Raw genomic sequence first — 13075 nt, forward strand, 5'->3', positions numbered from 1 at the left:
CCTGGCTTCAAGCAGAGCCTGGTGACTGCGTCCGCTTTCGGGATGGGATTTGTATTTGTTTGGCGCAACACCCCCTTCCCCCCCCCCCCCCCAGCTAGAGTTTGTATCTTTTATCGCTAACTCTTCTTTGGCAATTTAAAGCAAATAAACGATTTAGATTAAAATCTAAACTGCTTACACTCATTACGACAGTTCACGTGGGGAAGGAGTTCATCTCAATGTTTTTGGAGGGAAGAGTGGGGGAAACCGAACCGAGAAATAATTCCTTCCTTCGATCGTGTTTACTGAAAGTCGGCAAACGAGCTCGAGTTACAAACTGCACGAAATGGCCGGATCGTTTGCTTCATTTTTCTTGGCACGCCTTTATTTTTCTGTCTATTCGAGCTCCTCCGATATTTCCGTTTTACTCGTCACTAAATCATGTCTAAGCCTAGAGTCAACGCTTGACTTAAATGCTAAGGATACAGCAGGGAAATCAATTCGTCTCATCAATCTGATGCTGGTTGGCTTTTCGGTCATGTTTGCATCCACGTTCCCTCGCGATTACAAATGATGCGAAGATGACACCGTGTTCTGTACGTCTTTGTAACATTTTAACTGTGGATTGCGGTGCAACTACCAACCCTACTCCTTCTAACACACTTGAACTTTAAAAACGCAGACCATTGCCAAACAAAGTTTTGAGCAGTTACTCTCATTGCAACTTTACCAGGGAGACAGTTTTTCAATAATTACCTTCAATCGTATTCGAAGCTCTTTATGCAAATTGATTCATACTTTAGGAATGCAGTGTTTTTCCAATCTAGGGGAGGGTCTACTAGATTTTTTTTATAGATTTCTGTGAATGCACCATTTTACCAAATCTAAGTGCGTTATGTTTTACACTGTGCTTCTTGTTTTTTGCAGCCTACTGCCAGCAGCAGTATCAGTGCAGGATCCAGAAGTGTACCACTGACTTTGTAGCCCTGACTTCCCATCTGAATGCTGCCTTGAATGTTTTCGCTTCAGAGTTCTGCATCGCCCTCCGAGCTTATGCACTCTGCACTGAGCGCACAGCCAAGGCGTGCCGGGGTAACCTGGCCTTCCACTCAGCTATGCTTGGCATCAATGACCTGATGAGCCAGAGGAACTGCTCCCGGGAAGGGCCGACCTTAATCGCAGCCAAGGACCTGGTACCTGTCAGTCACAACATGGGCTTCTGTGACTACGAGAACCGAGCTGGCGTGGTACGGGGGCACCGGATGGCAGCAGGCACCGAACTGCAGTCCACTCGCCGTTATGTCTTTTGTGGCTTGTTCGGTGATCCGCATCTCAGAACTTTCCGGGATCACTTTCAAACTTGTAAAGTGGAAGGAGCCTGGCCCCTGATTGATAACGACTACTTGTCAGTGCAAGTAACCAACGTCCCTGTTGTACAGGGTTCTAGCGCCACAGCTACTAACAAGGTACAGGATCATCTACTGGGCTGGCTTGGTTCAGTTTAGTAAGAGAAAGGGTAGGGGTTATAAGAAATTCAGTGAGTGATCTCCTGCTGTTGAATAGACAAACATTAAAATAAACCAAGACAGACCATGTTAGCATCATCATGAGTTCGTATTATCCTGTTTTCCAGGAATCGGTGGATTCATGTCGGAGAATACCTACTGTTGTGTACTCCCTTTCTGCAATATCTCAGAACTCTTCACTTTCCATTCCCATCAGATTTCCAGTTTATATAACACTTCCTATCTGATTATATAGTGGACAATGACTTCAGAGGATATTTCTTTGACTCTAGATTAGATTACTTAGTGTGGAAACAGGTCCTTCAGCCCAACAAGTCCACGCTGACCCTCTGAAGAGCAACCCACACAGACCCATTCCCCTACATTTACCCCTTCACTTAACACTATGGGCAATTTAGCATGGCCAATTCACCTAACCTGCACATTTTTGGACTGTGGGAGGAAACTGGAGCACCTGGAGGAAACCCACGCAGACACAGGGAGAATGTGCAAACTCCACAGTCAGTCGCCTGAGGTGGGAATTGAACCCGGGTGTCTGGCACTGTGAGGCAGCAGTGCTAACCACTGTGTCGTCTATAGGAAGGTACATGTTTTAACTGGAAAACTATTGTTGTATTATTTGCTTGTCACTTTCTTGAAGGATAATTAGAACAGAGAAATCACTGAAATATTGTTAGCTCAAAGGAGTGCAGAATTTCAGGTCATTGTTTAAATATTTGAAAAGGAGCATCAGAAACCCAATTGTGCATTAAGATTCGTTCCATGTTAGATAACACCATCTGAAAAAAGAAGCCTGCAGTTGTGATGTGAATGACGGGGGCCCTTTCAAACAAGATATGAACTCAACGATGCTAACATAGTCTCACTTGATTTATTTTAATTTTTGTGTATTGTATTCACAAATTCAGGAGTTTTCTTTTTCCATTTCAATTGAACCCCACCATTTTGGTAGCTGTATTGTTTATAATTTTTTGAGTTGGTTATTTGAAAGATATGAATTGTACTTATCAATTAGCCAATGAGCACACTGATCCATTTAATCCCAGTTATTGATATTTTCATATTTTTGGATAAAATTTATCAAGATCTGCCACAACAGTTCCCAGATTTGCTTCAGGAAACAAAATACATAAAAGAATCAAGCAGTGGTATCCCCAATTTTACAAGAATAATGCATATATCATTATTGTTGAATTTATGGTCAAAGATAACAGCAGTTTGGTTATCCTCTGCAGTGTTTAAAATGTGTATGACTGGCTGCCTTTGACCCTGCAAAAGTGATCATAAATGTTCAACAGACCCTTTCATTGATGTAGAGGCATGTATGGGATCTTGCTAACTACAGATAGGCTTAAAGCAGAAATCTCAAAACTAAATGGCTACACTACATGGATTCTGAAGGTATTAATAATTTAGCATATCTCACAGCTGGATGACTGACAAATGGAGAAGTTTGATTTGTGCATAAGGAGTGCCTTGTCCAGTTTTGTATTGAAGCCACTATACACCTTCCACCCCTAATTATGTAGAACAACAACAGCTTGAAAGCAAAAAAATAGTTGATGAAAATCATTCCTCGGGTTGGAGAATTTTTGCTAGTTTCGTGGTCAGGTGTGCCCTTTTGAAACTTAATCTGGACAGGAACATGGTTTCCACTTTCACTGATATAACTCTGAAAATGACAAACTTAGTGCTTTGGGTTTGTCATTTTACCTAAGTTGGGAGGAGCATTGTAGTAGGATTGCTTCTGTTATAGGATGCACTCTGCAAGATTTTTATTTAAGACTAAAAATAATAGTTCCAGATTTTGAATGGTCCATTTTTTAAAAATTTGGACACTTTGTTGCTCTTGCATGGATTATACATTAATAAGTGTTTCATGAAGAACACTGTATCAGACTCTTGGTGATTTGTGTAATTATTCTGTTCTCATTTATTAATATACACAGTCCATATGGTTTCATTTCTTGCAGATAACCATCATATTCAAAACTTACCATGACTGTACAGATCAGAAGGTTTATCAAGCAATGACAGATGATCTGCCTGCAGCATTCATTGATGGTACAACAGTGGGAAATGGCTGGATAAAGACTTTGTGGATAGTGGAGAAAGTGAGTGGTAAACATGTGGAAGTGCATGCAAAATACATTGGAATGACTGTGATAGTGCGCCAAGTGGGACCATATTTAACCTTTGCATTGCGGATGCCTGAAATATTAGCCCTGTCTGAGAATGACAACCAGGGACTGCAGCTTTGTGCCCGTGGCTGCCCAACAAATGAACGTATAGATGAAGGTGGACATCTCCCTCTTCCAACCAATAGTCCAAATCATCTGCACCATCCTAAGGCTCCACCAAAGGGTGCTTATACATTAGAGACTGCGACAGCCAAATGCCATGAGAAAATCCAAGTTAAGGATGTCTATTTTCATTCTTGTGTATTTGACCTTCTAACGACTGGGGATGTAAACTTTACAGCAGCAGCTTACAGTGCCCTCCAAGACCTGGAGACGTTGCACCCAAAGAAAGACAGGTGGCATATTTTCCCCAGAAGTAGCAATGTTGCCCAGAACATCAATGTCTTATTTAACATTTATGTTGGACTGTTTTCTTTTGTTATAATTGTGTTTTTGTAAGGTTTTGTTTATAAAAATTAAATATATATTGTTATAATATATTCAGAAGTATATATGTATATACAGTATATGATTGGATGGTAATCCTGAGTAAACAAGATTGTACATATTGTGTAATTTTGTTTTGTAAGTTCACACAAAGTTGGTTGTAGTATTATGTACTTTTGGTGAAAGTTTTGTTTTGTGCAAGTTGTGTTAGCCCTGTAGTAGGGTGTGTTGTTACAAAGGGCACTTTATGTTTCTACTAACTGACACTTAAAATGATGACCGATAAATGTGTTGAAATTTATTTTGCTGTCTTATCAAATTGAAGTTTGATATACAGCCTCAGAAGGATTCCCAGTTGTGCTTCCTGGCTAGAAATAGATAACTTTGTGTAAGTGTAATTGCTTAAATATGTAAATAGTTAACTTATTTATAATAATGTCCTACTAGAAGAACCTAGAGCAGTTTCTGTGCTATTTGTGTTCACTCTGCTGTGATAGTGGTGCCACCTAGTAGATTGCACTTGAGTTACTTCAGTGTTCAGGTGACAAGTGATTTAAAAACAGCATTAAATGCCTGTTGTATTACATGATGTATGTTAAGAAATCCCTTCCCTCTGTCCCACCACAAAAGGAAAAGTTAGAAGTTTGGCACTTGACATAGAACCCAAAGCAGTAAATGTGTTTTCTTGGGTATTTCCACAAATGTCTTTTCAATGCTTTTGCTACTCAACAGTAGTGGAGATATCTGACTCTTAAATATAATAATCTCTTTTGACTTTTAAAATTTCACTGGTTGATAGGTCCAGTAAAATTGCTCTCAGGTTTTAGCTAATCTCCATTTTAATGGGGGCAGCACGGTGGCACAGTGGTTAGCACTGCTGCCTCACAGCGCCAGAGACCCGGGTTCAATTCCCACCTCAGGCGACTGACTGTGTGGAGTTTGCACATTCTCCCCGTGTCTGCGTGAGTTTCCTCTGGGTGCTCTGGTTTCCTCCCACAGTCCAAAAATGTGCAGGTTAGGTGAATTGGCCAGGCTAAATTGCCCATAGTGTTAGGTGAAGGGGTAAATGTAGGAGAATGAGTCTGGGTGGGTTGTGCTTCGGCGGGTCGGTGTGGACTTGTCGGGCCGAAGGGCCTGTTTCTACACTGTAAGTAAGTAATCTAATGGTAGGTGTGTTACAAACAGTTTCCTCATCAATCACTTTGTATGAGTTGTCACACCTGCAAAGTTAGTCGTCCCATTATTCATTGGACCATCACTATGCTTTGCATCTGTCTAACTTTCTCCCATGGGTCTACAATGTAGAATAGCAGTAGTGAATTAATATCTTGGCTGCTCAGATTTATAAACCTATTCAGAGCAATTCAGTTGGGAATGAGATCTTGCTAAGTGAAAATCAGCTGCGTGCAAATTGGTCTCATCAAAATTTTATAAACTCTCAAAATAAATGTTCTTGCATATGTCCATGAATAACTTAAATGCAGCTTTTACTGTAGGTGGACTTGAAGAATAGGTTGGTATTCAATGCTCCGTTTTCCATTGATCACACTCACTATCCCCTATAATGGTTTACTATTTCCTGATGTCTTGTACACAAAGGAGCCCCCACCCCTGATGCCATGTGATATGGAAGCCTTTTCCTTGTTCTACTTTAGGAAAGTTCCACATGATTTATCTAGATTTCTTGTGTTTAAATTAGGCAGCTACCATTACTATTCCATCAAAGTGGAAAACCTGCAAGTTTGTATATTTTAAATTCCTGTTGAAGTCAAACATGCTGTTGAAACATGCATTAAAGTTCTGTTAGAAAGTATATGTCTGATGTCTATTTCTTAATTACAATAAAATCTTTATCTTTGTTATCACCAAACACCCTCAACTAGAGACCAGGCTGACGCGACAGCCTTCAGATTGGCTCTGAACGGTATCTTTGTTCAGGCACAATAACCAAAACTTGTTTAAACATTTTATGTACTTCAAAAAATATTAACAGTTCCATGAAAGAATGCATTAATGTACTGAAAGTGACCAGCTTTTAAACAAAAGTATCAAATTGTGAAGTCCGATTACTAGTGTGATTAACAAAGTTTACTGTAAATTGATCAGTGTAGCACACCACGTATATGGAAGAACTAACAACTGATTTATTTGGGAATGTAAATCTAATGTACATGTTGACGCTCAGAAGTAGACAACTACTAAAACAACAGAAAATGTACAACACAAAAAGACCATTCAGCCAATTGTATCGGCACCACCTGAATCACAAATATCAGCACTTGGTCTGATGCAGATCCAAGCTCCTTTAAAATGAATATTGGGTTTATATAATAATCATCAAACCGGGCAGTCAAGAGTGTGGTGCTGGAAAAGCACAGCAGGTCAGGTAGCTCCAAGGAGAATCGACGTTTCTGGTGTAGCCCTTCATCAGGAAGGGCTGTTTCTCCTGCTTGAATGTTGCCTGACCTGCTGTGCTTTTCCAGCACCACACTCTCGACTCTGATCTCCAACATCTGCAGTCCTCACTTTCTCCCACCAAACTGGGCTGCAAATTTTAGACCTTTCACTTTGAGTGAAAGTTTCTTTTCATACCTCCTTTAATCATTGAGGCATAGAGATGTACAGCACGGAAAAAGGCCCTTCGGTCCAATCATGCAGACCAGATATCCCAACCCAATCTAGTCCTACCTGCCAGCAGCCGGCCCATATCCCTCCAAATCCTTCCTATTCATATACCCATTCTGATGACTTTTAAATGTTGCAATTGTACCATCCTCCACCACTTCCTCTGGCAGCTCATTCTATACATGCACCACCCTCTGCGTGAAAAAGTTGCCCCTTAGGTCCCTTATATTTCTTTCCCTCTCACCCTAAACCTATGCCCTTTAGTTCTGGACTCTCCCACCCCAGGGAAAATACCTTGTCTATTTACCCTATCCATGCTCCTCATGACTTTATAAACCTCTATAAGGTCACCCCTCATGCTTCTGATGCTCCAGGGAAAATAGCCCCAGCCTATTTAGCCTCTCCCTATAGCCCAATCCTCCAACCCTGGCAACATGTTTGCAAATCTATTCTGAACCCTTTCAAGTTTCAATAACATCGTATATTGGGGAGACCAGAATTCCAACAGTGGCCTAACCAATGTCTTGTACAGCTGCAACATGACCTCCCAACTCCTGTGCTCAGTACTCTGACCAACAAAGGCAAGCATCCCAAACACCTTCTTCACAATCTTATCTACCTGTTACTACTTTCGAGGAACTTGAACCTGCACTCCAAGGTCTCTTTGTTCAGTAATACTCTGCAGGACCTCATCATTAAGTGTATGCATTCTATCCTGATATGCTTTTCCAAAATGCAGCACCTCACATTTATATAAATTAAACTCCGTCTGCCATTATTTGGCCTATTGGTCCATTTGAGGTAACCTTTGCTGTCCACTACATCGCCGATTTCAGTGTCATCTGCAATTAGTCTGAATTGGGTTGTGAGTCTTATTTGACTCATTTCACACATTGAACTCACGTGGCCAGCCAGAAGCTCTTCCCATTCTGGGTAGAAGCTGCATCCACACCATCCAAGTTTGTCTTGGAATTGCTTCTCATGCTTTCTGCTACTACCCAGACCAGATGCCTGGTGACTTCCTCACTATAAATGACGAGAAGCAGTGGACCAAGCATCGATTCTTATGGTACACCACTGGTCACAGGCCTCCATTCTGAAAAGCAACCCTGTACCACCCCGTCTTGTACCTTTGAGCCAGTTCTTTATCCAAATGTCTAATTCTACCTGTATTCCATGTGATCTAACCTTGCTAACCAGTCTACCATGAAGAACCTTGTCAAACCCTTTACTTAAGTCCATATAGATCACATCCACCGCTCTTCCCTCCTCAATCCTCTTTGTTCCTTCTTCAGAAAACTCAATCAAGTTTGTGAGACATGTTGACAATCCATAATCAGTCTTTGCTTTTCCAAATACATGTAAATCTTATCCCTCAAGATTCCCTCCAACAACTTGCTCACCACCGATGTCAGGTTTGCTAGTCTACAGTTCCTTGAACTAGTTAAAATCTGTGATCCTGCTGGCAATTAACTTCTCTGCTAAGGGAAATAGATCTTCCCTGTTTACCCTGTCCAAGTCCATCATTAGTTTGTACATCTTGATTAAGTTACTCCTAGCCTCTTCAATTCTAAGAAAATCAACCCGAGCCTGTCCAATCTTTTTTTTATATTTGAAATTTGAGCTCTGATAATATTCTAATAGATCTTTTCTGCCCTCTCTCTAAAGCAATTATGTTCTTCCTGTAACATGGTGACCAGAAATGTATACGAAACACCAGCTGTGGTGTAACCAGTGTCTTGTATAGTGCCAACATTAAATCTCTGCTCTTATATTCAATACCTCCCCATCTCAAATGACAAAGTTATTATGTAATATTTGGTTTTGAATCATATTATCAAACTGACAAAATTAGGAGAATTTTGGAGTGTAAGTTTAGAAAGTCGTGTAGTAACATGGTTTTAAGTGTCAAGATCAGAAAAAATTGCTTCAACTGAAATTGTTTTCCTATTTGGGAACTCACCATATACCATCTCAAATCGCAGTATAATGTACATAAGAGAATAAGAAATAGTATTGGAACCTTGTCCACTTCAACTTCCATTCTATCTTATTTATTCACTCGTGGGGCGTGGGCTTCAGTGGCTGGGCCAGCATTTATTGCTCACCCATAGTCCTTGAGAAGGTGGTGGCGAGCTGCTTTGAACAACTGCAGTAACACATGCTGTAGGTATACCCACAATGCCATTAGGGAAGGATTCCAGGATTTTGATCCAGCAACAGAAAGAACAGCAAGCAACAGATTTCCAAGTCAGGATGGTGAGTGGCTTGGAGAGGAATTTGAAAGAAGCTGTGTTCTCAGGCTTGAATGAATTAATGGAAAAAAGGGTTTTTATGAACAAGTTTAAGTGCTTTCAAGTGTACACCAGATCATGACAATCACAAACTTTCATACAGGATTATGGATTGCTGAGGTGAATTGGACTGGTATTTACCAGGGTGAATAACCTGCACAAGGTTATTTACTGGTATTTACACATTTATCTTGTATTCAAAAGGCATTTCATTGGTGGGGTAAGTTTGAGGCAAAGGCATGCTTCATCGAACCATACGCAACAAAATCAAGTAATTTGAAATCCTGTGTCAGCTCACTTCGGGTTACCAATTAGTCCAGCTCCACCTCTCTTTCCCCAGTGCCCTGCAAATGTTTCCCTTTTAAATAGAAATGCAGCAAGTTTGGGAGGCTAGTTATGATAGAGGATATATCAGTTAATAAAACATCAGTAAAACATCTCTGGAGTGTTTCCCAGTTAGAATAAATTATTTTCCATTCCATGTAATTGACGACTCACAAGGTAGTCTGCTATCTCTTTTGGGAAGACAATGTCAACAAAAGTCTCACAGGCAACAGGGAATGCTGGGGAGTAAGTCAATCACAACTCACCTGAATACAGTGAAGTATTACTTTAAACCTTTAGTCTTTTATGTCTTCTCCATTTCCACTGATCAGCAGGTTTTCAACTTATTGCTGCTCCGCTGCATCTACAGAGAAGTGGAAAAAATTAGATCTAACTTCGAATCCAAAATAGCATAAAGGATGCAAATAAATAAATAAAGCAACAAGGATGACAGACACAAACATTTTTAAGATGAACTGCAGCCTTTTCACTTTGAAAGAATTAAAGGCGTGCAGCCGGTCCTGCAGATTTAAACCTATCGTCATACAGTAAGGAAACAGACCCTACTCGATCCAACTCATCCATGCTGACCAGACATCCCAATCTGACCTAGTGTCACTTACCAGCATTTGGCCCTTATTCATCTAAACCCTACCTATTCATATATGCATCCAGATGCCTTTTAAATACTGTAATTCTTCCCATCTATACTACTTCGTCTGGCAACTCATTCCATTAGTGTGAAAAATGTTACTCCTCAGGTCCTTTTTAAATCATTCCCCTCTCATCTTAAACTGATGCTATCTAATTTTGGACTCCCCCACCGAAGGCAAAGACCTTGGCTATTTACCCTATCCATGGCCCTCATGATTTTATAAACCTCGAGAAGTCACCTCTCAGCCTCTGACACTCTGGGGTAAAAAGCCACAGCCTATTCAGCCTCAAACTTTCCAGTCACAGCAGCATCCTTATAAATCTTTCCTGCATTCTCTCAAGTTTAACATCCTTCTTCTTAAAGAAGAATTGTATACAGCAATCTAAAAGTGACCTCACCAATGTCTGTACAGCCACAATATGACTTCACAATTTCTCTACTTAATGTTCTGACTAATGAAGGCAAGCGGGTCAAATGCCTTCACTGCCACCCTGTCGAACCTATAACTCAATTTTCAAGGAACTTTGCACCTGCACTTGTAGGTCTCTCTTTTCGGCAACACTCCCCAGGGCTCTACAATTAACGTGCAAGTCTTGCTCTGGTTTGCCTTACCAAAATGCAACACCTCACATTCAGCTAAATTAAACTCCATCTGCCATTCTTTGGCCTATTGGTCCATCTGATTAAGGTCCCATTGTAGTCTGAGGTAATATTTAGTGTCCACTACACCACCTATTTTGGTGTCACCTGCAAACTTAGTTACCATGCCTATGATATTCACATTCAAATCATTGCATTTTTTTTTTCCTTTTGTGAATGCATGCCTTTTAAAGTGAACAGACCAGTATAAATTGTTTGTGGGTCAGTCCTGGATGCCCTAGTTAGGGCAGGGTCATGATTAAGTAACTTTGTTCAGGCAGTTAAAAATACCTTTACTCTTCAACTATTGTGCACACTTTGGAAATGCTAGGTACCGATGCTGGACATAAAAAGAAAGGAAAACAGTCACTAGCTGACAATCATGCTGATATTATACGAACAAGTCAATTTGCCAAAAAATAAAATTGGTCAGAAAGTAGATTAGAGGATGGGTTTGATATTTGCAAGGATTTAACAACATTTCACAATTTAATTAAGGAAGTATTATTATCTCCAACAACAGCATCAGAAGGAACTTTATAAAGTCCTGGTCAGCTGGTGAAAACAAAATACTACAGATGTTGGAAGTGCAAAACAAAGAATACTGGAGAGACTGCGCAGGTCTGACACCATCTGTGGAGACAAACAAAATTACCCTTTTGAGACTGTTACCATTTCTTCAAAACCTAATTGGATGTCGTCTGGGTCACTGTGTGCACTTCTGCATAGAGTATTTTAGGAAGAAGAGATATATTTAAGCTTGAGAGTGTGCGCAATGCAGATTCACATCAATCATACCTCTACAATTATTGGGCAAAATACTTAGAGCTGGATCTTTCAGAAGTGAAGTTAGAAAATACTTCCACATTCAAGAGTTATAGAAGGTTGGAATTTTCTTTTTGCAAGTTGTAATTGTTGCTTGGTCAATTGTTAAGATTTATGACCTGTCTTAATCAAAGGTATTAAGGGACAATGGGACAGTTACATGGAGTTAGATCACAGATTTGCTACAATCTCTTAAAATGAAGGAACAGGCTCAACGTGCAATGTGCTACTGCCCATTAATGACATTATCTGTGACATCTAACCTAATTATTGTTGGAGAGGCGAAGGCCGACTGGTATCATCATGGGACTAGTAACACCGAGAGCCAGGAAATGTCCTGGGGTCCTGGGTTTATATTCAACCTTGGCAGAGGGTGGAATTTGAATTCAATACAAATCAGGGAATTAAAAAGCGGAACAATGACCACAAAACCCACTGTCAATTATCATTAAAAATATATCTGGGATTCAAGATGGTGGTGACCCAGAAGGTCTGTTTTGCTGAGCTCTGCACCAGAATCCAGACAAAGTGGGGTACTCACCCTCCCTTTACTACTTAATGTGCTGGAAATAACCATTTCTTGACCCCTAGAACTACCTAGTATTAGTTTGAAATTGTTAAGATAATGACCAAAGGGAAGGGAGCACAAGGATCGCATCAGGTAGGGACCTCCCCCTCCCCGCAACAACGGACATACCCGTGGCCGCAGCGTTGGCCTCTGTGACCACCCCAGGGGTCTCACCTGCAGAGCAGAGCCTGTTCTTGGAGTTCGTGAAACTCCGAGAGAAGATTGATTCGTTGATGGAGGAGACCCAGGCCAGGTTTGAACCGATCTCGGTCATGCTGCAGAAACATGACCTGGAGATCCAGCACCTCGGGCAGTGTGTTGGGAAGTGGAGCAACAGGCCGCAGCCTCCGAAACCACGGCGGAATCCTCAGTGGGTCAGGCTCAGGTCCTGGAACGGCGAGTGCAGGCCTTGGAGAAGCAGCTTGACAACCTCAAAAATCGAGGCTGCCAGAAGAACATCCGTCTGGTCGGGCTGCCAGAGTGGGAGGAAGGCGGCCAGCTCATCAGCTTCTTGGAGCAATGGTTCCTGCAGTTTCTGAAGCTGGAAGTCAAAGTAGGCCAGGTGCGAGTCATGCGGGTCCACCGAGCCGCAGTGCGCTGGCCCGGATTGGACCAGTACCCCCACCCGGTCCTAGTGCGACTCCAGCATTATAGAGACAAACAAATGATGCTGGAAACCTTACAGCACTGGGGAATGATCCTTAGGCTCTGATAATATAAAGGATCACAAATTATACTTTTCTGGGACTTCTCTCCAGTCGTGATTTGTAAGAGGAAGGCCTTTGATGAGGTAAAAGGCAGCTGAGGGACTCGAATATCCAGTATTCCATTAGATATTGATATACTGTGTTTCAGCCACGGAGGGTCCGTGTCCAATTTTGATTCACCGGAAAAGGCAAAAGACTCTTGGATGCTTTAAAACAGACTGACTTGCTTGAATAATATGGACAATTATGTTTATTTTGTTTTTTCTCTGTAATTTGCCCTGTTTACCTGGTTGTTGGGGGGGGGGG

General features: G+C 41.2%; 1 protein-coding gene across 1 annotated transcript in view; it reads left to right on the forward strand.

The window, feature by feature from the left end:
* Nucleotides 1-5051, forward strand: part of LOC122556242 (repulsive guidance molecule B-like) — a 6508-nt gene extending 1457 nt beyond the window's left edge. The window contains exons 2-3 of the mRNA XM_043702863.1: nucleotides 907-1445; nucleotides 3479-5051. Of these exons, the coding sequence (XP_043558798.1) occupies nucleotides 907-1445; nucleotides 3479-4144 (1205 nt within the window). The 3' untranslated portion in view covers nucleotides 4145-5051. The remainder of the gene's footprint in view (nucleotides 1-906; nucleotides 1446-3478) is intronic.
* The last annotated feature ends 8024 nt before the right edge of the window (nucleotides 5052-13075 follow it).

Source organism: Chiloscyllium plagiosum, chromosome 2, assembly GCF_004010195.1.
Source record: "Chiloscyllium plagiosum isolate BGI_BamShark_2017 chromosome 2, ASM401019v2, whole genome shotgun sequence".
Taxonomy (NCBI): domain Eukaryota; kingdom Metazoa; phylum Chordata; class Chondrichthyes; order Orectolobiformes; family Hemiscylliidae; genus Chiloscyllium; species Chiloscyllium plagiosum.